Source organism: Antennarius striatus, chromosome 1 (assembly GCF_040054535.1).
Source record: "Antennarius striatus isolate MH-2024 chromosome 1, ASM4005453v1, whole genome shotgun sequence".
NCBI classification, from domain to species: Eukaryota; Metazoa; Chordata; class Actinopteri; order Lophiiformes; family Antennariidae; genus Antennarius; species Antennarius striatus.
This window is the reverse complement of record NC_090776.1, coordinates 30,678,776-30,702,153: the sequence shown is the minus strand read 5'-3', so window position 1 is coordinate 30,702,153 and position 23,378 is coordinate 30,678,776. Positions and strand designations below refer to the sequence as shown.

Sequence of the window (23,378 nt, the reverse complement as noted above, 5' to 3'; positions counted from 1 at the left end):
ACTTTGTCGTCACCTAGGCCACCTGGGATAAGCTCCATCTCCCCACGACCCGCCACCACAGATGAAGCGGTAGACAATGCATGAATGAATTATTGATTGATTATCACCATGTATCTGAAAAAGATGCCAAAAGCAAGTAAACAATCAAAAGACAGATATTACCACCAGATATTACTGAAATGTGTGTGGAGAAGGCTCTGTCAGCTTGGTGCAGTGTCCACAGGTGAAGACCATATATGAATTAAAGGAAGAAAACTGATGAGTGAAAAGCAAAAGTGAAAAAAACCAAACTATTACATCTTTATGTGAATATATTTCATATGCTACATATGTTAATATGTACGTATTATTTAAGTATGTATGACATGACACCCCCCCCCCCCCCCCAGCTGCCGCAATCGCACAAATTTCCCCACTGTGGGACAATAAAGGGTTATCTTATCAAAATAGTTTATGAGTGTTATCAGCATTTTGGAGATGTTAAGTAAGCATATTTTTAAAAGTTTCTTTTAATATTTGTTTGGAACGAAACTCCGCCACAACGGAGGGGGGCAGTACTGTGCTGTCGCATGTTATTCTCTGCCGGTAAAAACGGCGGTGAGCAAGAAGTACATGGAACACTTTCCTCACCGTGGAAATGGCGCTCTGAAGTCCCCAGCATCTCGTGTCCGCCACACAGTGGAACCGTTAAGAGCGATCTCCTGATGAGTTGTGGTCACTTTGTGAATTGGTAGAGTATGACAGCAGAGTGGAAGAATTGGGGAGATTCGTCTTTTACATCTAAAGGTTCGTGGCTCTGATAAAGCCACCAACATCGGGAAGGTATTGTAACGTCAGTGTTGGTGGCGGTTAGCGGCACATTGCAGCCTCTTCTCAGCATATTTCAGAAAGGGAAAGCTAACATGGCTAGCATTAGCGTGCTGATTTAGCTTGTGAAATATTGACTTACGAACGTGACTTGTTGCTAGTGAAGGTCGCTGCATCGTGCTATTGCCAGTAGCATTTAGCTAGCCAAAGCTAGTTACGTATTGCGATAAAATAGGATGTGTGTTTACTGTGTTACTGCTGAGCGCCAGCCAGACTTAGATTCCTGGTCGGACATGAGGAGTTGTTAGTATTTTGTTAGCTATAGTGAGGTATTCGTTTTCGTCTTTTTGGATGTCATTTATAACGCGCAGACAACTTTGCTAACATTTAAAAAGCAATCAGTTTAGCCAACATTAGCATACAAACAATTCCCAGGCAAAACTAGCTAGGAACATGACTATTTGAACTAACATTAGGAATCAACCGGGCGATTCAAATGCTGTAGTCTAGAGTTAAATGCTCCGTGTTGTTGTAGTTAACATGAGCTGTTCGTCCAGCAGCAGACTGGATGTGTGTTTACGATCACCCTTTTGAGCGCGGTTTGTTTTCTTAGTTTAAACGGTAAACTTGCCTGAACTAATCCTCTGTGACCTTGCAAGCTAACGGGATAGCCTGCTAATGTTTAATGTAAAGTGTGTAAGGCAGCTTGCAGTCCTTATTTATCACTGGATAACCTGGGCTCACTGATGTGTCGTTTGCTGTAATCTGGTTAACGGTACTGGTTAGTACTTTCTACGCAGACATTGATTTCTTGTTTGTTTACATGCCAAGCTACCTCAACGCTAACACATGCATGTGATGAAGCTGTGTATGTGTTAACCAGAGAGCTGGCATCAGTCTGCTGATTCACTTTCATATAGCGATAATTCTGAATAATAAACTTTGGATAAAGGAATTTTGAAAGCTGCTTTGCGTAGTAGAGAGGTGTGTGTGGAAAAGTGTCCGGGTGTCCAGACAGCCATTTCAAATATGAACACGTGAGCGCTGGGTGTTGTGTTTGAAGAAGCTCAGCTGTTTGTGAAGCCTTTGCCTGTCTGTACAGATTGGACACCTTTCCGTATGGTTACTATTTGGACTGTTTGTTTGCGTTTTCCCCTTCACGTCCTGTCATGACAAGTAGCTGTCTAGTGACAGGCTGGTTGCGCGGGAATTCATTTGAGTCTATTGTGTTGTCCAAATGTGGTCACAGGGGGCAGTGTTGTTTCCAGTTTCATAGACTGAGGAGCCCGTAGGCAAATTTCCTCTCAGGTTGAGCTGGCCTTGAACGCACCACTGTATTGTCCTGCACTGCTCTGCTGGAGACATCTTTTTGGTACAGTTACATGACTGTGGTATAACAATCATTTCAGGCATAGATCAATAATGGCAATAATATTGCATGAGTATTTGGAAATTACAGCAGGGTGAAATGTATTACTGTAATATGAATGCTAGTGTTAGATGACTGCTTATATCAGCAAAACTACTTAAAATTTTTCAAATTCTTCTGATAATGTGAGTTTAAGATGAATATTACCCTTTCAAAGTCTACCGGTGAAGCAACGCAGCAGATGTTGACATTTAAAACTAAATTTATCAATCCTTGGCCAAAGATATGTGAAATTTAGATATTTTGTTATTTAAAAAAGAGAATTTTATGCAAATGGAAGTAAATGAGTCATGACATCTGATTTTGCAGATCAGTTTACATTTAGCAAAATAAATGCTTTTAATGCTTGATTTTAGTATCACTCCAAGAAAGAATAATCATGAATGGGCAGCAGTAGAAGGTTCTGCTGGTCACTACACCATCTAAGGCTCCTTCTCATTCAAATGCTATTAATTATAGCCATGCTGTCCTCATCTGTCTGTCACTGTTTAACATTATTTATGTACTTATTTATTGAATGATCCAGGTCCAGGCCAAGCTCATTTCAGCAATTTTCAGAAATTTAAATTTCAGGACCACAAATTATTTTGGGGCATTAAATTTCAAATACATTGTGTTTGGGCATGTAGCAGCTGTGTGCGATCAAGGGAAAGTATATCAAGGTTTTGATGTGACCTGCTAGTTGATTAAAAAGAAGAGGGGAGTTTTAAGGTGTGTTTTTTTTTTAAATGGTGTGTTGCTCTATCACAGTCACACTTCACATCTCCAAACATGTTTCAGCGTCATGTGCTGTTGTTGATTGGAACAGTTGTTTGCTGACAACACATTTCCTGACAACTGAGGGGCTGGGGTTGGGGTTGGGTTTGGTTTTGGTTCGGTTTGAATGAAAGACCTCTTTTGTATTGCTGAACACAAGCTCCCATTTGGTTTTTATTCTTTCAATGTTATATGTGCTCAGAGAGTGCAGCACAATGTTATCAAAGTGAAATGATAACCTCATTGTTACAACCCAGCATGTTAAAGAGAGTTGTAACAAAAGAATCAGATGTAAAAGGGTTCCAATAAAATTATTTAATAAGCTAAGAATTCCTCAACCCTTCGCAGAGGGAAGTTTCACGTAAAAATGAAACAACACAGGGGTTCATAGATGTTGTTCAAACCAACAAAGAAATAGAAGTAACTGAAGGACGTGTTGAAAAAACAATGGATACAAAAACCTGCAGAATCCTCCTGAACCGAGGATAGAAAAACAGAGCAGCGTTGCTGCTCCTTGAGAGACAAACACAAACTGATACTAAGTTGTAGACAATTTCCAAAAAGGCCCTGGGTCCTATCTCACAAGGTGGTCTCAGAACACCCCACAATTTAACATAGAGCCTGCGAGGCGGACTGCACGCATGAAACCAGCAGTCATGTCTGAACAACTGCAGTGTTTTTGAATCATTGTGTCAGGAGCAGGTTTTTGTTTCCATTTTTCTTTCAACACGTTGGAAAAAATTTGTTAGCCCTGTTTCTACGGTCCTTCAGTTAGCTGGTTTGAGCAGTATCGACCATTGCGTGTTGTTTTTATGTGGAACTCCCCTCTGCGAAGGGTTGAGAAATTCTTGGTTTGTTAAATAATTTTATTTGAACCCTTTTACACCTGGCTCTTTTATGCTGCAACTCTCTCTTAACAAGTTGGGTTGTAGAAATTTGCTCTTATGGTTTATAACTAAGTATTTAAGTTATTATTCAGCAGGGATTTTTTTTTGGAGAGGGACCTTATCTTGAAAAATGAAATAATGTCTTGAGAAGTTTTACAATGTTTTTAGGGAACTGTTGATGACGTGTGAGTTAAGTAACACACTGTATGTCCCTTGTTTGTGTTCGTACAGTGAACAATGCGTGACCTGACTGCCCAAGTCACCAGCAGTCTGCTGCCTTTCCCAGGAGTGACTATAGATGCCCTGGGGGAGGATGAGATCACTCTAGACTCAGTTCTACATGGGAAGTTTACTTTTGGTAAGTCTATTGTTAATAGTCTATTATAATGTTTTGCATATCGGTTTTGTAATTAATGAGCCCATTTTTGCTGCTAATGTGTGCTAGGGCCACCAGCGTGCTGGATGCTTTTGTAGCGTAATGTAAGCTAATCCTGCAATACAACGTTTTGCACAATGCTCATATGTTCGAAAATAAATGTGCTGCTATTTGTAGTTCATGAACCAGTAAGGAGTCATATGTGACATATTTTTGTTTGTTTTTTGTTCAACAATTCTGAATGTGTACATTATTTAATAAAATGTATTTAGTGATCTGACTGGGCTGCAGGCCTGTCATAAACAGCTTTTTTTGAAGGTTTCCAATGTGTAAGTTTGTACATAAGAGTATTTATGAAACCTGTGTGAAACACCAGCGGTTTCAGATGCACTTGTTTCCTTTGTTATTGTTTGTGAAAATGTTTTAGGTCATTATTGCTAGTCCATGAAGGAACAACATAAATCATGGGAGTATTTTTAACACAAATTGAGAATTCTGCATTTTTGTATTTAGTATTTTTATTGACATTCGTATAAATATTTCTATTATTTTGTTGATTGACTTAAGAATGATCAAAATAATCCATTCTGTTAGGATGACTTATTTTTTTAATTACAAAAGTAGGACAAAGGATTTTCAAAAAGTGATTGACTAAATGCTGTTGCTCTATTAAACATGGGTGGTCATAGATCTTTCCTAATTACAGCAACAGGCAATCACCAATAAACAGCAGTAATTACAAATTCACAAGGTGTTATGAGACAAAAAATAGAATTTAAATTCAGTACATCTGTAAATGAACTTATGTTTTCACCAGCGTTGGTTTGCTTGTTACAGAATTACATTAATGAGTAATGAGTGGATTTTAACTGCATTCACTGTAATACTGCATACTGCTTTTATTGATTGACTAGTGTTACCAATATGATTTTAAAATCTAGGGCTAGTTTGCCTTTTAGGGGCAATGTTCTAACAGGGTGACAGTGGAAGAGGTTTATCTTATGTAAGTTCTGTCTATGAAGGTTTAGTTTTACCTTATGAGCTCTAAGTCTTGGAATTGTGATTGTCCCTCAACTAGGGACAATCCCTGACCACCAACCTTTCTTTATTGTGTGCAGGCCGCATAGGGCTTGCCTGGCTGGCCTACGGCCCGCATCTGGAAGTTGTCCATGCAATAACAGGAGAACGGCTCTCTGCATACTGCTTCAGTGGTGGAGGCGAGAATCCACCCAGTGTCTTAACTGCCAGAGACTTCAGTTGGCTCAAAAGGTCAGAGATTTGTTTCTTTCTTATTCTCTCATATAGATTGTAAACAGTGTAAACAAATTCATCATTGGCGAACGTAAGATGATTGATAATCTCTCAGAATCACATGCTGCTACATTTTATATCAAAGACGAATGTAATCTATTTAAATATATATTTGTGATGAGTAAATGTTGATTGTGAAATCCCTTGCTGTATTTTATCAGGTCTGGTCTGCTGGTTGGCTTGGAGGAAGCAGAGGGCAGCGTGTTGTGTCTTTATGACCTAGGGCTCTCACGGGTGGTAAAAGCTGTGGTCATACCAGGCAGGGTGAGGCATTGCAGAATTTAGATTTAACTTTCTATGACTGATGTAGTTCATGCATGTTTTTTGTGGTCTCGGCTATCAATCAAAATCTGGTAGCACCGGTCTTACTTTTTCTATTTTGTTGTGTAGATCACTGCCATTGAGCCATTAGTGAGTTATGGTGGAGCGAGCACCTTGACCCAACATCTTCACCAGAGTCTCCGCTGGTTCTTTGGCATTGCTGCTGTGGTAACAGATCTTGGTCATGTTCTTCTCGTGGACCTCTGTCTTGATGATCTGTCCTGTAGCCAAAGTGAGCTGGAGGCTTCAGGTGAGGAGCCTGCATGAGGGAATGTTGGATTTTGTTGTAACTGCATATATTTGTTTTTTGTGGTCACCTTACACGCCTTTCACAAATGAACTGATGATGTTCTGCCAAGTTGGTTGTTAGACTGTTACTTGTAATTCAGTGGAAGTGCCTCCTGAAAACATAGTTAAAGGGTACTGTACTCATCTTTTTCTCTATCACACATTATTTTCTGAAACATTTTTTTTTCCTTTTGATTCCCAGACCTGCAGGTTGTCACCAAATCTCCTGCTGAGATCCCCAGTCTAAGAGAAGTCAGCACCAGGCAGGGCAGACATCTTTGTCTTCAGCTGAATGCACCCACTGGGGTCGGAGCCACAGCTGTGCAGTACATCTCCAAAACCAACCAGCTGGCAGTGGGATTCTGTGATGGATACCTACAGCTGTGGAACATGAAGTCTCTAAAGAAAGAGTCAGTTGGGTTTATTCTTCTGACATAAAATATGAGAATAGTGGATGAGCCTTTTATTTTGAAGTAACACTGCATCATGATTCCATGTCTGTTTAGTAATTATAGATTGTATACATACCCATTAGTTTGATCTAAAATGTTTTTCAGATCACTTTCTGTGTATATGTTTGTCATGATATAGGTACTACTCCCAGTTAGAAGGTGGAAGGGTACCTGTGCTTGCCTTCACCTTCCAGGAGCCAGAGAATGACCCCAGGAACTGTTGCTACCTCTGGGCGGTTCAGTCTGCTCAGGACCTGTAAGTCTCACATATGAGAAAGACTCCATTCACACATCCACACTGTGTTTTCCTCTTTTCTTTCTTTTTCTTGTCCGCACTCTTATTTTTCTTCTACTTCCATTCCCATGTAGGGAGGGAGATCTGGTCAGCCTCCGTTTGCTTCAGTTGGCCTTCAGTGAAAGGAAATGTCTAGCTTCTGGGAAGATCCTCTATGAGGTGTGTAGACCATTCAAGATTACAGTAACATCTGTTGGAATGCAGGTCATATATCAAAGTCAAATGAAATGCTTGCTTCAGTTCCCTCCCTCTTGTTTTGTCATGCCTTCACTCAGGGTCTGGAGTATTGTGAGGAACGTTACAGTCAGGAATTAAGTGGCTCAGGTTTTCCTCTCAGGGCCCAGGCCACTAACACCCGTCTGCTGAGTTGCCAGACCATTGAGAAGTTCAGACCTCATCCTGACAGGGATGACAGTATGAATGAAGGTAAGCTTGCTTCCCACTTCCAGTTTGGAAATGGCCAGTTGTATTCTGATGTGTGTCTACTTCAGCCTTTTTTCTTATCTGTATTTTCCTGATCAGTTGTGTCACGTCTTCTCCTTTACAGTTGCATCTCCAGACACCAGTGTGTCAATTTTTACCTGGCAAGTGAAGGCCTACGGTCAGGGGACGCCATCGACATATATTGGGGTTTTTGACATCAACCGATGGTACCATGCACAAATGCCTGACTCTTTAAGGTACATGTATTGTTGCATTTTTATTTAATTGTCTTCCATCATTAATTTTGTACCTTAAAGAATTTTTTTTGTGTTTGAGAGCAAACATTTTTCCTCACATGCCTAGTTCAATTAGAAATTAGAAAAACTTTTTGGTTCAGTACACGTGGTTATCATTTAGCGTCTACTCAGTTTCCCTTTGTTTTAGATAAGGTTTGAAGCTCTGATCCAAAAATAGAAGAAATCAGCAGTGGAGCCAATATGTTTTCACAGCACTGTGTTTCTGACACCTATTTTCCCAGAATCACACCCAATGGTTGACTAGAAAAACAGCTGATTAAAATGTGTTTATTGCTTGAGTAATGCATCAGCTGTGGAACAACAATTACAATAGATAAATGTCAGATATATGCTCTTTTTTTGTTCTAAAGATGAGCTACATGCTACAGTACCATACAGTGGATCTACAACCTTAGCAGCTGACTCTGGCTGCTGTTGTTGGATGTAATCAAAAAACGTTCCTCCAAGTGTTTTCTCCTTCTGCTCCTCAAGGATTAAATTATAAGGAGCAAAATATTACCATAAAATAAGTTGAATGCAAAGCAATTGAGTTAATCACGAGTTATGCTTAACATTACATATTGGAACTATATTTAAATATTTTAATATGATTGTTTTTACCTGTATATACAGTATAATGTGCAATAACATGTTATTTTATGCTTTTAATGGTTTTTTCTAGTGGTTTTGAGAGTCCAATATGTGTGGGGGGACAGATGTTGGGTCGAGTGAAACAACGTAAACTTGACTATTATTTTTCATGACCTTTTTTTTTAAATCGACATATAATTGAGAATGACTTAACTCGGACCGACCTGTACCTTTGTTGTCTGGTTGTCTCCTTGTAGGAACTAAATTATGGAGGAACCAATGTTTTTAGGTTACGTTTCTGCCCGAAGACACGCCGAATATTGAATGTTTTGATATTCAATATCAATTATTGGTTTACTTAATTTAGAAACTTAATGGAAATAAAAGAGAGTAATCAAACTTAAATGGCATGTCGAAGTTTTGATTACAAGGAAACACATCAGTGTGTCATTCACGTAAGTGTGGTGGAACACCTCAGTGGTTTAAAATGTGGCTCAGCCTCTAAACCTCCGAGGACAAAATTCATTCAACAAAGGTAGAGATGTAAAAATTACATTATGGTACTACAGTGTTGTTCTTTTTAACTTTTTATGTCCTATAATTGTATCTGGCAAGTCTAACCCTAACCCTAACCCTAACCAACAACATCTCTGAACCAATTGTGTTCTTATGTTGAAGACCTGTAGTCTTACTCTAGTGCAGTTAATGAAGTAATCACATGTACATTTTTCCTGAGGTTGATGACATGATTCTAGATCCTATTCAAATCCATTTCATTACATTTCAAATGTTTGTTGCTGTCAGATCGGGGGAGTCTCTGCAAAACTGTCCTTACCTGGCTGTTTGGTCTCTGGACCTGTTGGTGCAGATGGTGCCTTCACACGTCCTCTTGGATGCGGTGGTTCACGACCGCAGCCTGAGCAGAGGCCTGCCTTTTACCTGCCCCCCACCAGAACAGTACTTCAGCCCGACAACATATAACTTTGGTAGGTTAATAAGAATGTCAAAATGAATTATATATATATATATATATATATATATATATATATATATATATATATATATATACACACACACAGTATATATATACACACACACACACACACACAGTGTAGTTATCTCTTTTTGTACTTTCATGTTATTCAGGAATTTGTGTGTGCAGAAATGCCCAGACTTTTATGTGAAACAATTTTTTTAATAAAGTTGATGTTTTACTTCTATTTTATTTCTGCCATGTTTAAGATGCTACCTGCTTGCTCAGCTCTGGAATTGTGCACTTAACTTGCTCTGGGTATCAGAAAGAGGTAAGATTCTTGTGTTCACATTTATCATTTATCTGTGTGATTTAATGACATAAATTATGATCATGTGACTAAACAAAGGCAAATATATTTTAAATTGTGAATCATAATGGCAGCATTTTCTTTGTGTTTGAATGAGTGATAAATAATATAATGCTTTGGCTAAGACTACACAGTATTTTCTATGTATGTAGAATTTAACTGTGACATGATTTCAGTGGTTTGGTCTTCTTTAACACCTCACTGTCATTAACATCAGACTCTGAGCTTTTTGAAGAAAGCTGCTCCTTGTTCCAGTGATGTCATCTCCAACAGCTATTCTCGCTGCCTCATGTCCGGCCTGCTGTCATCTCGCACGGCTGACACCCAGTCCTCCAGCCTGTCTCAGGTACACACAAACACACACACACACACACACACACACACACACACACACTGTACATCGACAGAACCCACTACTCTGATTATTTTTTGCGGCATCATTGAACTTTAATGACAAGAAAAATGTTCACAGGAATATATTTACTGAAATGAAACCCATTTGTTGTCATATTTAATAGTGATTTCTACATGTAACTTGATTTAGGAGGAGCAGCTGGATGCTATCCTGTCCACAGCAGTGGAGACCAGCTCCTTGGGGCTGATCACTGGCTGTATAAAGCAGTGGACTGCAGAAGGTGACAACTTGTACTTTTAATAACTGTGAGATTTTTTTTTTCAAATCGCTCATGCAAAACCATTGGCCTCATGATGCGGCATGTGGTGCCTCGTCTCTCTAAATCACATGTGTCAGACTCAAGGCCCGGGGGCCAAATGTGGCCTGCCACATCATTTTAAGTGGCCTGCGAGAGCATTAATGATCAGTGTCTAAAAATACTCTGACCTTTATATACAGCCATTATGCTGTATATAGGTCACAAGTGTGCTTTGACCAAAAAAACTACATTTCCCACAATGCAGTAATTAAGCCCATGTTTTGAAGTTAATATCCTAACTTGTGTTTGATGTTATTTTTCTTAATTCTCTTGGATAGTTTGATTTTGTTATTGATGAAGTTCTGTGAGTTGAATAACCTGACAAATATAACAGAGTAACAGGGAAACATAGTTTTTCTGCGCGACTATGATGTTTGTAACTTGAATAAGTAATAAGTTCAGAGTTATTTAACATTAAGGAGTAGTTACATTTATTTTGCATTACACTGAGCTACATTTCTGGGGTGCACTGGCTTTTACCCTGCCTCGTGCCCTTAGTCAGCTGAGATAGGCTCCAGCTCCATGTGACCCGCGCAATCGGATGAAGCGGTCAGGAAAATGAATGAATGAATGAATGAGTTACATTTAGTTACATTTATTAGTTACATTGGGCCCTTTGAGGACAGCCATTATGCTGATGTGGCCCTCGGTGAAAATGAGTTTGACACCCCTGCTCTAAATGTACCCTACAGAACAGCCAGGTTCTGCTCTGAACTTGCGCTACATCCTGGACTGGGCCTGGAAAAAAGTAGTCCAGACCAAGGAGGAACTGGACAGCATCTGTATGTTTAAAGTTTTGTTACTTTCACTGAAAAGACAATTCAGAAGTGAAACAAGACTTTGCTGTGATACGTATTAACGGTCATACCTGTCATACTAATACTTGATGAGTGTAACAGTAAACAAGAGTAAATCTAGTGTTTTTTAAACTACTGTCAGTTTATACTTTCATGTTGTGTTTCTCCTCCTCCTGTATGTCTGTTTCCCAGGTGCTCCACTGTTCAACAGCTCATCCAATTTCACAGACCCTCAGACCATGCAGCTCCTGCAGCACAGCCAGAGGCTGCTGGGTAACCTCAGTACCATCTTCCATTGTCTGCTCAGTGAAGCCCAGGAGCTCACACAAGAAGGTGCCACAGCCACACTGCTGCAGTAACGGGGGGGGCTTATTCAGCCGTCACACAAGCATTCTTTTAATTCTTGCCCCAGCTCAACTGGAGTGAAACAGTCTCATCACTGTTTTTCATTTCAGCTTTATGGTCTGATACACTCTGAACTGTTATTCATCGTCAACAACTGCCATGTTGTTTTTACATGAATGTAGTTGTTTATTGGTTGATTTTTGGGTTTTTTTCCACACAGGCCTGGTGGGCCTGATGAACAAGAACATGGTGTCCAGTCTGATCTCTAAGTATGCACAGGTGGTGCTCTGGTTCTGCCGTACTGGTCTACTGCCTGAAGGATCAGGTAAAGTGTTGGTGATATAAAAATGATCTGGAAAGCCTTCCTATGAAGATTACACAACACTCTCTCTTTAGGTCACTGACTGGATACTAGAATAAGATGCATTGGGAAATTTGGGGGAGGAAAGAAGTGGCTGTTCATCATGTTACCAGTTAAAAGAATCAAAGTCATGAACAAAATTTGTGTAATTATATCCTGGTCACTTTTGTTTTTGGTTTGTTTGTTTTTTGAACTGTCCTGCTTCAGTGTTGTCATTTCTCTTTTGCACTTCCCACCAGATGAAGATGCTCTCCAGATCTCCAGACCGTTCTACACCCACTCACTCATCAGCAACTATTACACTATACGCAGAGAGGAGCTCGCAAGGCTGGCCAAGTGAGTAGTATTCGCTCTAAATCAAGTAAATCATACATATAGTTAAATTCAGGACTATGGTTAAATAATATTAATATAAATATCACAATATAAATAATGTGAGTCTCACATTGATATAGATATGATGATGTTTAAAACCAATCTCCACATTTGTCAGGGGTAAGGGATGTGCAGACTGCCTGATGATTGACGGCTTGGTCGATCAATGTGGTGAACGCTTGACCAATCTATGGAAGAGGGACGAGGGCGGGACAGGACGCTACCCACCTCCTACATTGCATGTAAGCATTAATATTATTTAAGTTTTGATTCATTTTCTGCTGCTTAGCTGGTGTAATTTTTCTTTGCCCTTTTGGATATTGTGTAAGGAGCTGATTTCATATCTTCTGATCCACAGGCTTTGTTGGACATTTATCTGCTGGACAACATTGACGAAGCCACCAAACATGCAATAGTATCCTATCATTAATAGTTGTGAATTCAGGGCTCCAGGCATACATTTAACAAATGTTCCACCGGTGTGTGTCTTTAATCCAGACAAACAGTTTGTAATGTTGCTAGTCGGTGCCTTCTACTGATTTCCTGGTACCGTGTAGTGTTATCAAAAATCCATGGTCATGAAATGTTCTCCTTTTGGTGGATGACTGACTGCATCGTGTTCACTGTCTGTGTGAGCCTTGACATGTTGTCAGGTGATCTACCTGCTGCTGGATGTCATGTACTCCTTCCCTAATAAGGACGGTGCATCGGTGGAGTCTTTCCCCACAGCTTTTGCCATACCTGTTGGACTGGTGAAACTAGTGCAAGGCCTCTGGCTGCTGGACCATAATGATCATCAGGTACACACACATACGGATTTATATTGAACAACTTTTTGGTATTACGAGGTTGTATTTAAGAAAAATAGAACACTAGCATTTCCATATTGATTATATTCAACTCTGGTACCTTTTTAGATCAAACTTTTAGAACGTCTTGTGACTCTTTGTCCCAATCAGAGTTCCTTCGAGCTTCTCCTGCATCCGGCCACCTCTCAGTGTCGATTCGAGTGGCAGCACGAGCGAGTCCTGCAGGCACTGATGTGTCAGGGCCAACACTCAGTGGCACTGCGATACTTTCACGTTATGAAGCCCTCGATAACCTCCACATTCCACGCTAAACTCTGCCTTTCTGTGCTGCTACACAACAGGTAAGACGAGCGTGTCACAGTGCATCAGATGAAGGATTGATCACAAGTGCGCAAGCTGTAAAATCTGTTTTGTCAACAACAAAGAAGACTGTCTGTCCTTGATCGGTCAACTCTCACGTACCTTTGTTAACCAGCCAGTGTGACCGTTCTCTCAGGTGTCTCATAGAGGCGTGGTCTCTACTGCGGCAGCACTCGAATCACATCAACATGAGCGAACTGCTGGGCTTCCTGTATGAGAGCTGCCAAGAGCTAGGCCTGATCAAGCAACTGCTCAAACTACCCTTGGGCTTTAATGAGCAGGTGGGCAGAAGAAGAGAACACACACACATTTTGTACCAATAAAACACATTTATTGTGTCTTTAGATGAGTTGGCAGAGTTGTTGTCTAAAGTTTGAGCATTTTTGGTTTGTGTTTCAGGAGTGTTTGGAGAGGTTTCTCCAGGGCACAGGAGGTCTTCAGAACAGGGAGCTGCTGATGGTTCATTACCTTCAACAGGCCAACTACATTCCTGCCCTGCAGCTCAACCACAGCCTCAAAACAAACCTGGTGGTACGTTTCACACACAAAGTGCTACTCTAGTATGAAGTCTTATTTATGGGATTTTAATTACAAACCCTTACTGGAAATGCATAAATATAAAAATGTTGGCACCATGTTGTTATATGTAGAAAAAAATAACACTATAAGATGTGTAATTCAATGAATTCAATTGAAAACAATGTTGTTGTTGTTTTCTTCCTAGAACGAGCGAGACCCAAAGCTCAGAGAGCGATCCAACACCAGGAACTCAATATTAGACCAGTATGGCCGAGTTTTACCCACGGTCCAGAGGAAACTGGCAATCGAGAGAACCAAACCCTACCAGCATCCAAACACCATCCGCAAAGAAAGTAAGGACATTCTTTTACTATTTATCTCAGTGGCAACATGTTTGTTCCATTTTGTTCCTAGTTTAACTCACAGGGTAAAAGACTTGATTATTCAGTTAGGTGTAACATATTTCAATACTTTGGTTCAGTGTCCAGGCCACAGCCTCTATCAACGATCACCAAGCGCTCTGCCAGTGAGAAAGTCATGTCAAGAGCCGGGTTCATCAACAATGTCCTGACCAAGATTGAGGAGGTGTGGTTAGTCAAAGGAGCGACGCCACAAACCTCCCCAGTGAGGGGGTGAGCAAATAAAATGATTAAAAATTGTTATTTGGATTTTTTTTTTTTATTAATTTAATTAATTTAATGAATTTCTGAAAATTCTCCGCCAGCCTTAAGCCAGCTGATATGCAGAGCCCCAAGCCATCATCCATGGCTCCTTTTGACCCCTTTCTTGGAACTCCCATCACCCATACCTCCAAACGAAAGTCAAGGTAGAGTAATGAGCGATCCATCTGGAGACACACAACTTAAGATGCAATTCCACTTAGCCAGACTTTGTAAGACCAGCAATTTAATATTAAATGACATAAAGACAGAATTTTCAAGTCTGTATGCCTACTCAATGTTTGTTAGTACTGTTTCATGAAAAGGAACATATATCACACGCTCTGTAATGGTACCTGAATGTTACGTTTTGTATTTTCAACATTGGAAGTCATGTTTTGCATCCCTTCCTCACCTGTGATGTGGCCAGGCTTATGGACATGGTGGTCCACCCGTCCTGCCAGACCCCCCGCCCTCTTCTCAGCCCACCTCGACCTCCCAGCTCCTGGGTTTCTCCAAAGAGCGCCAGCAAAGCTCCTGAATTCAGTCTGCTGCAAACACCACAGGTTGTTAAGGTGAGTAAAAAAAAGAAGGAAATGTTGAGGTAATGAAAATGTTTCATTGATACTCCAAATAATACTCCATATGCATCTCTTAAAGCTCAATAAGACTGTTTATTACTGGGGTGTTTGGTATTTTATTAACTGATCATTTTCCTGCTCTTTCCAGCGAGCTCGAGCATTGGCTGCTTCTGGCGCTGTATTCTCAGCCTTCACCCCGCAGTCCATTCTGCGCAGCAGCCTAAGGCCCACACCCGTCGCAACCCCATCTGCTTCCCCAGGACGCTCCATCACCCCCCCTCTCCGCACCAAAGAGAGCCGGATCACGTTCATCGAAATGGCAGAATCTCCTGACCCAGAGAAGGGAATCCAGTGGACCAATGGGGTAAGAACACGTCCTCCGCAGGAGTGTTTCCATCAGTTTACTGCTAGTCCTTCAGGCCTGCGTCCTGAAGCCAGTCCTCTGCTCAGCCTTCCTGTTGTACATCAGTCACCTTAGAAAAAAAGGCTGAATTCATCTGTGAGCGTGATTTAATTCAAAGACTCATTGAGAGGCAAGAAGGATTTTGAGAACTCAACATCAGCATCCTCAGCAGTAGCAATTAGACCAGGTGTCCAACACACATTGTGATATTAAACAATTTGAACTCTGCGATGACGATAGAATATGACGCTCTAAGGCATGTCAACCGCTTATGTCCTTAAATGCTGAACTTAGAGCCAGCAAGTAGGACAGACGAAAAGAAACCAAGTATTTAAAGTATCACTCCTTTTCTCAGATTTTACAGTAACATAAATTACATTGACTTATTAACTTCCTCACTTCTTAGAGCTTCATGTTGCTCCGTCCTTCCTTCGTATCATATTGTGTTGCCTCTCATGGGGACCAATAAAGACGCGTCTCAACTCACCCAAGAAGATTTTACTATTGATATTTTCTCAGCATGTAGGGGCTAAATGATGTAGGAGCTGATGTTGGTCGGGTTAGGTTTCCACCCAGAAGTATTGACACTATTTTTGAAAGTTGAACTCTGAATGTTTTGCTGTTTAATGTTAACTGAGAAACTTAATGGAAATAAAACAGTAATCAAGCATAACGTGGCGTGTCTGACATGTAAAAGATATAAAAGTTACATGACGGTACTACAGTATTTTATTTCATGTGTTGTTTTTATGTCCTGTAATTGTTTCTGGTAAGTCTTAGGGAATAGTACTTTGGTATTTAGAGTACTTTTGTTTTAAAAGGTGATTATAGATTGAAATTTAATTTTAAAAAAACAACAACTTACGAACAACCTCTCAGAAGCAATTGTGTTCTTATGTTGAGGACAACTTGCACTGACTTGTCTTTCATTTGCAGTGCATCCGTACAATAGCTTTTGAGGTCCTGGTTTGTGCTCAGCGATCTGTCTCAGCACCTCGTTCATCAGTCGGTTGGTAGGATTTGATTTTTGACTTTTTAATAAAATTCTGATCTTTTCCGTAGATGGCAGGAGACAGCGAGATCAGCTTGCTGAATAGAGGCCTCGCGTCATCCAAGTCTACCTGTAAAACCTGGTCCTCACAGCCTGCTGAGGATGACGTGGATGAAGATGAAGTGAGACGACCTAGAATGAAGCTCGTGCCTCCAGAAAGTGACCGCCCCTCCTCTCAGTTAACACGCTTTGAGAGCGGGTTGACTTCCGTCCACAGCGTCCCTGCAGACAGCAGACAGCCTGATGCAGCACAAGCAGGGCTTAGCCTGAGCTTCGACACCAGCCAGGTGTCTGTCCGTTCAGCAGACACCACTCTGGAGTATTACGATGCACCTCTCTCGCAGGAGCAGCAAGGAGACGAGGGACAAGCAGCCGACGACGTGGATGATGAAGTAGTGTCGGTTAAAATCATAGGTTCAGCTGAGAAGATGGAACCAGAGGAAGAGCCCTCACCACCCTCTGAGCAGATCCCTCAGGTGCCTGAGGCTCTTGAGACAGAACAAGAGGAGTCAGAAGCAGGAGGGGAACAACTGGAAGAGGACATTTTTGATGACGTTTTGGAGAGCTTCGTTGAACAGAACCCTAAAAATGAGGACGGACTCCAGTGTGAAAGTGATGATGAACTGGATGCTCAATCGCCGAGCAAAGAAGAAGATGGAGAAGAAGAAGTCCTTGACCAAGAAGACAATCAGGGTAATTATTTTTCTGTATTTCTCCCCCTTCTGTTATCAGAGGTATGCTGTTTCAAATGTTGCTGCACCCAATACAATGTCTTATGTTACGATTTGTTGCTCTTAATTTCCCTTCGAGGATTATAACAGTGTATAAAATAAAAAATGGATATTGATATTTCCATATTGGACTAGTTTGTTCCCAGGTATCTGTCAACACTGACTCCAGCTCCCGAGTCCAATCTCAGGATCCACCAGTGACAGACATGGACGAGGACATCCAGTCAGGAGCCGAAGAACCCCCTGAGCCCCCTCCATCTAATGCCACTGAAGTCACAGAATCCCAGGACCATCCAAAACCATGTGAAGCTCCTGAACCCACATGTGAGGAGGAAGACGAGCTGGAGCGTTCGACAGGTATCTGTTCTGTAAAACTGAAGACATTAAGGAGATGTTTCTGTCATGTGAACACATGTGGTTTGTGTGAAACTCCTATCAGTGGATATTAAAGCATTGTTCTTTATAAGGTTTACCAAGGTTAAAAAGATTGACTGTATTCTTCACCTGCTTTAACAGATCTTACAGACTTTGTTCAAAGACATCTGTTCGACCGTGATCTCTCACCCCCCCTCACCCGCTCAGGAATCCACAGCGCTTCACAGAACGAGGTGTCCTTCAGCAGGTACGCGTTGTCCTAAGTCATCCTTTACGTGCTTCGTTTCCCTCGGCTGTCTGTTCGTTTTGTTTCCTTGCTGCTGAACTGATGCCATTCTCCTCTCCCTCAGTGAGTCCACAACTGAGAATAAAGACGAAGACCAAACAGAAGCTGAAGAAGCTCCCACAGCCTTCACCAGCCAGAAGTCTACTCCCTCCATCACATCCTCTGAGCCAACTGGGACCGACTCCCACTGTGAGGACGAGTGTACACACTGGTGCCCCATCAAATCCTAGATGTATTACAGTGCAGCGTTACTCATTCACTCATGTCTGCTTTTTTCTACTTCTTTCTGATCTTCTAGCTGTTGTTAGTTTAAATGACAGTGAAGAACTTTCTAGTCCAGAAGAAGATGAGGAGTCTGATCAAGAGGAGGAAGAGGAAGAGGAGGAGGAAGAGGAGGAGGAGGAGGATTCTGGTAGTGAGGTGGAGATCATTGAGGAGGTTCAGGGTAATGGAAGGCTGCCTCCTCTTCAGCCCAGCTCAGTCTTCATACAACAAGGACACACACATTTCCTGCCAGGTCTTGCAGAACAAGAGGCTCCAGAGTTCTCTCTGATCACACCTGGTGCAGAGATGAAGGTAAAAGTCACACAGCTGAATGTATCTGTTAACACTTCGTCAAAGTCAAACATTTTTACTTTTTCATATTCTAAAGAGGAAATAGGAATGAAGGTGTTATAATGTTTTAGACATTTTCAATATTTCTTCATATCTCTATTAAAGTAAATAACTTTTGGGTTTTTGCCCCGGTGCAGATGGTGGACGAGGTCATGGAGGGGGAGGTAGTGATGGTCAGACTCGGGGCAGAGGAGGAAGGGATGGCAGTGGAGGATCCTGAAGAGCGAGGAGCACCGTACGTGGAGCTGAAGCCCTCGACCACTCTCCTGGTCCCCCTGGAGCTGGTGGAGGAGCAGGACGGCCTGCTGGACGGTTCTCAGCTGCAACTTTGTGAGCTTCCTCCAACTATTGTACCAGACGAGCTGAAGCCTGGAACTCTCAACAGCTTCTCTCTGATGCTGGATATGAATGAGGACAGAGATGAGAATCCAGACGCTCTACCTCTGCAGAATGATCTCCAGTTTTCTGACCCTGACTCTCCGTATTTAATGGTGGAGGCGAGTGTTGAGCCTGTGGTCAAACCTGAGATTATTCTTTTGGACACAGACGAGCAGCATCCCCTCTTCTCTGGAGACGCGTTTGAAGAAGACCAGAGGGGGGAGTTGGACGTCTCGGATGAAGTCAATGATGATGGTCTGCCTGAGCCAGAACCGGTAACACTCACTGACCAGTATGACCTGCAAACAGAAAACACTGTGGCAGACCACCCAGAGGAGTCTAAAGAGCAGATGGGTGCAGACATAGTAATGCTGACTGTTGATCAGGAGCCTGCTGACCTCTACATCTTTGGAATAACTCCAGTGGTTGTTGATGACACAGCTTCTATTGCAGAGGCCAATTCTGCTGAGGAGCAGATGGCAGTGGAAGAGGACAAAGTTGAAGGGAGTGGGAATGATGTTGAAAAGATCCCCCCAAGCGCAGAGCCAGAAACTGTTTTGGAGGAGAAGCACCAGGACCACCAACCATCAGAAGTCACAGAGGAGGAGGAGAGGAGGGATGAGATTACGACGGACAGAGAAACTGCCGGTGGAGCTGGTTCTGAACCAGGAAAACACGGTGATGTGGAGGAAGAGGAGCCGGTGTCGAACAACCAGCCAAAAGAAGAACCGGTGCCAGACACCCCTAGTTCTCAGAAGAAGATGACTCCTTCCACCCCAACACGGAGGACCACCAGAGGGAGAGCTGTTAGCTTTGTGTCTCCCCTTTTGGAAGAAGCAGAGGAGCCACGTGACGATGGGAAGGTGGTAGATTCCAGCACCATGGCCCCCGCTTCACCGAGTCGCACACCTAGAAAAAGTAAAGAGATCAAAATTCAACCTAGCACACCTCGAAGAAGTACCCGCAAAACTCAGCCAGAGCCCCCAAAAGACAGGATCGAGGAAGAGATGGAAGAGGGGATCGCTCATGGTAACACAGCTCCATCAGCCTCCGGGGGCTCCTCTCCGGCCAGGCGACGGGTTTCTCAGAGGAACAGCTCGAGGTCCAGCCGGAGCAGAAGTGAGGACGTGCCCTCAGTCACCGCGGTCGAAATCCCAGAGGAACAAGAGGATCAGCTCACCGATAAAAAGGCTGCTCAACAAGCAGGTTCCAAGACCCCCACGCCGGTCAAACGTGGAGCCACTCAGGGAAACACTCCAAGGAGGTCCAGCAGAAGGACTCTGCGTAGCAGCGATGGCGTTCCAACTTCATTAGAGACCTTAGTAGAAGAGACGGCTCAGGATGCGTCTGAGTCTCCTGTCAAACGTCGGTCCAGGAAAACAAAGAGGGCTCCACCAGAGATGCAGCCGGCCCTGCTGGAGGAGGAGGAGGAGGAGGAGGAGGAAAAACAGCCAATCCCTAGCCCTGCCAGGAGGACTCGATCGTTCATGAATATTTATCCAAAAGTAAGGATTCCTGTACATATTCTTCCCGCTGAACGCCACCATCAGAAGTTAATCCATACACATTGATTTCCATTTTCTTTTATTTTCCCATCTCACCTTTAAAGTTAATAGTTTTGAAAGATTCTTACTGTACATCATTTCCTCGCCCCGCTGCGGCTCGCACAGTACTGGATATTTATCGTGAAACATTCTCATGTTGTGTCAGCATGTCATTATCACGTTCACTTTGTATTGGACACGGTTCCACCAAATCCATCCATAGTAAGTCTCTCATGTTTGACGCTCCCAGGTAAAACTGGTTCCCATATCACTTCCCCAGAGCCGTAAGCTGAAGGGAGAGACGGTCACTGAAACCCTAGAGGACGGTCAAACTGAGCTCGGAACGGAGAGGACCGGCGATGCCGTTCAAACCAAGTCCCTTCGACCAACTAGGGGCAAACTGTGGGATCGCCCCGAGGAAGACCTTCCCTTACTGGACTCACCGTTGGAGGTAGATTCTGTTACCCCCCTCGCAGACGCCCTCATCAGGAGACTGCAGAATGAAGAGGAGAAGCAGGAAGGTGTGTAGGAGGCGGTGAGAATGTTCTGGGGGGTTCATTATCATACGATGATCCTCGATACGAAACTACCGGCGGTGACTCTTTGTCTCGGTGGTTCCTGTGACGTGTCTTTGAGGTGAAGTGGTTTAAAGCGTGTGGACACCAACTGTTTGTGATGCAGGTGGAGTCATCGTCACCACGACGACAAGAACCAGCAAGAAAAGGACCAGATCATCAGTGGAACGTGTCGACTCGTTCGAACCTGTGGAAGATGGCTTGGTCCCCAACCCTGAGCAGGATGAGTCCAGTCCTGGGGGGCATTCTTTTGTGTACTCCCCCTCGCGAAGAACAACAAGAGGTTTGTCCTTCACTCACCACGGTTTGTTTGACTGACCAACTAATTCATAAGTTAGTGCTGCCTGAGCGGTTTCTGTATGCTCTTTGCCCCCCAATCGATTTTCGGTACTCGTTGAGAAAAATGGTAAAGTGACGTCTCCATGTTGAGTTTTTAACAGTTCTTTATTTTTTGCCAGCTAATAGAACACAGACTGCTAAACCGACCTGGGATGCTGCTGCTCCTGTCACCCGCAGCAGAAGAGGAGCTGACAAAGTCAGCGATTCAGTTCATCGGGTTCGTTGTTACTCCTAAATAGTCTGCTTTTGTATTTTGGGCAGTTTGACGTCTAAAAAGCCAGTTTATAGTGTAATTAGAAAAATCTGAATTACTGAGACATAATCAGTAAAAAGTCTTTTAAAAACTGTTTGTTCCTTTGCTAAAGCTGCTTTTTGTTCTTTCCCAGGACGATGCTTTGGAAGAAGATCTGTTGGATGTGGAGAAAGCAGCAGCGAATATTTCAAAGACCAGAAAAACAGGCAAACGAACAGCCAAGTAAGATTCCATTACCTTGGTCTGATTGGTCAACTGACTGAAACTGGAAGTTGGTTGTATGTAAACATGATGGGAAGTCAGTCATTTAATGGGTGATTTACTGATTATAGTTTAGATATTTAATGAACTACTGTAATATACATTTTAATAAACAATAATTAAAACTCAATCCAAAAGCAAATCAGAATATCCTTTCACCACCGAGATGAATATGGACATGTTTTACTCGTGATATCGGTACTTTAAAAAGTAAATCCTTTTCTCTTCATTATTGACTGAACCACCAAGCAGTTCTAAGCCGTTGGCAGGAAACCTCTCTCTGCTCACGTTGCAGATTTTCTCTCCTTTCAGATCTAAAGCGTCATCAGAGCTGCCTCCGGTCACAGAGGTGGCCCTGATCTCGCCCCTGCCCAGCCCAGTCCAGCCACCCCCACGACCACCGAAGCGAATTATGGAGGGAGACGCTCCGACCTCAAGCATGAACCTTCGACGCAAACGCATAATGGACTCTGTTTTCACAAAACCCGTCACGCGAAGGAGGAAGCTATAAGAGAGGCAGGCGGTCGGTTTTTATCCAGGGAACCTCAGAAAAGAAACGGTTTCGGCCAAATCGGTCAGGAGCCGTTTGAATGAATGCCTGAACTCATGCTTCTGTTTCCTCCAATGAGTTGCAGAGCTGTAGTTTTGTATTTTGACTTCTGTGCTGGACAGTAGCATAAATGCAATGTAGGCATTCAGATATATTTTTGGGACAAACACACTGGTGGATTGCAGTGTGAGAGAGGACTATATTTTTAGAGTTTATATGTTCCGCTCATACTAACGCGATTTCACTTCACCTCGTGTATGTGGCCATTCTGTGTTGGACATTTTGCGACGCTCCTCGTAATCTGCTTGAATCTCTGGGCACAGAATGGCACAAGAGAAAGCAATTGGCGTGTTTTAAAAGGCTCCCGTGAACAAAACCAGAGACCGAAACCAACCTGCCTCTGATAAAGAGGTTTTATTCACTTTTCTTTTAATCTTTTTTCGTTTGTTTTAAGATATCAAGGCCTGCTCTTTTTTCTATTTAAGAAGAAAAGCAACCAATGGAGAGTTTCTACTTATAAATGTGTATATAGTTGTTTTTTTTGCTATGTTCCAAATAAAATTAATAAATAAAGTCTAAAGATGTTCATTTTGAGGTTTTAATTGTATCTGGAATGCTTTTGCTCATCTAATAATCAGACTGTGCCATAGTCTTAATCCTTCAGTCCATGTGGGAGAGTTTCTGTGAGCGAGGCACAGACCTGAACACCAATCCGGTTTGGACTTTTTGTATGTCACGGGGATGTTCTATGGAAGAATCAAGAAAAGACTTGCACAGTGGTTTGGAGTGGTTTGTGTAATTTGTGAGGCTTGTTTAATTAAATGTATGGAAACCACCATCTGACACATAGGCTTATTTTCTGCTGGATGAATGTATGTAGAATGTCTTATTTTTGATGACTGATCTTTGATAAATATGGTAAA

General features: G+C 42.3%; 1 protein-coding gene across 3 annotated transcripts; it reads left to right on the top strand.

The window, feature by feature from the left end:
* Window positions 1-626: 626 nt before the first annotated feature.
* Window positions 627-23,378, top strand: ahctf1 (AT hook containing transcription factor 1). Of its 3 annotated transcripts, none has more exons than XM_068314645.1 (40): window positions 627-786; window positions 4,111-4,237; window positions 5,374-5,524; window positions 5,728-5,830; window positions 5,957-6,137; window positions 6,378-6,585; window positions 6,767-6,883; window positions 6,997-7,081; window positions 7,198-7,348; window positions 7,470-7,602; window positions 9,037-9,218; window positions 9,475-9,536; window positions 9,793-9,921; window positions 10,120-10,210; window positions 10,981-11,070; window positions 11,278-11,418; window positions 11,651-11,755; window positions 12,031-12,127; window positions 12,285-12,408; window positions 12,525-12,581; window positions 12,820-12,966; window positions 13,126-13,316; window positions 13,472-13,616; window positions 13,735-13,866; window positions 14,060-14,207; window positions 14,336-14,486; window positions 14,579-14,680; window positions 14,944-15,088; window positions 15,243-15,458; window positions 16,560-17,241; window positions 17,415-17,636; window positions 17,796-17,901; window positions 18,005-18,129; window positions 18,239-18,516; window positions 18,693-20,438; window positions 20,728-20,998; window positions 21,159-21,335; window positions 21,511-21,608; window positions 21,778-21,866; window positions 22,218-23,378. In XM_068314645.1, the coding sequence occupies exons 2-40, from the start codon at window positions 4,117-4,119 to the stop codon at window positions 22,414-22,416; spliced, it is 7,698 nt and encodes a 2,565-aa protein (XP_068170746.1). In that variant the 5' UTR covers window positions 627-786; window positions 4,111-4,116; the 3' UTR covers window positions 22,417-23,378. The 3 variants fall into 3 exon arrangements, with proteins under 3 accessions (XP_068170746.1, XP_068170755.1, XP_068170738.1); XM_068314654.1 differs by having other exon boundaries at window positions 627-822; window positions 20,758-20,998; XM_068314637.1 differs by having other exon boundaries at window positions 627-822.

What these genes read in the sequence shown, in the direction of transcription:
- ahctf1 (XM_068314645.1), top strand. Translation starts at nt 4,117, where the DNA reads ATGCGTGACCTGACTGCCCAAGTCACCAGCAGTCTGCTGCCTTTCCCA. An exon ending in CCAGGAGCTCACACAAGAAG is followed by an intron (nt 11,419 to 11,650) that starts GTGCCACAGCCA and finishes TTTTCCACACAG; the next exon opens with GCCTGGTGGGCCTGATGAAC. An exon ending in CGAGCTGGAGCGTTCGACAG is followed by an intron (nt 17,637 to 17,795) that starts GTATCTGTTCTG and finishes CTGCTTTAACAG; the next exon opens with ATCTTACAGACTTTGTTCAA.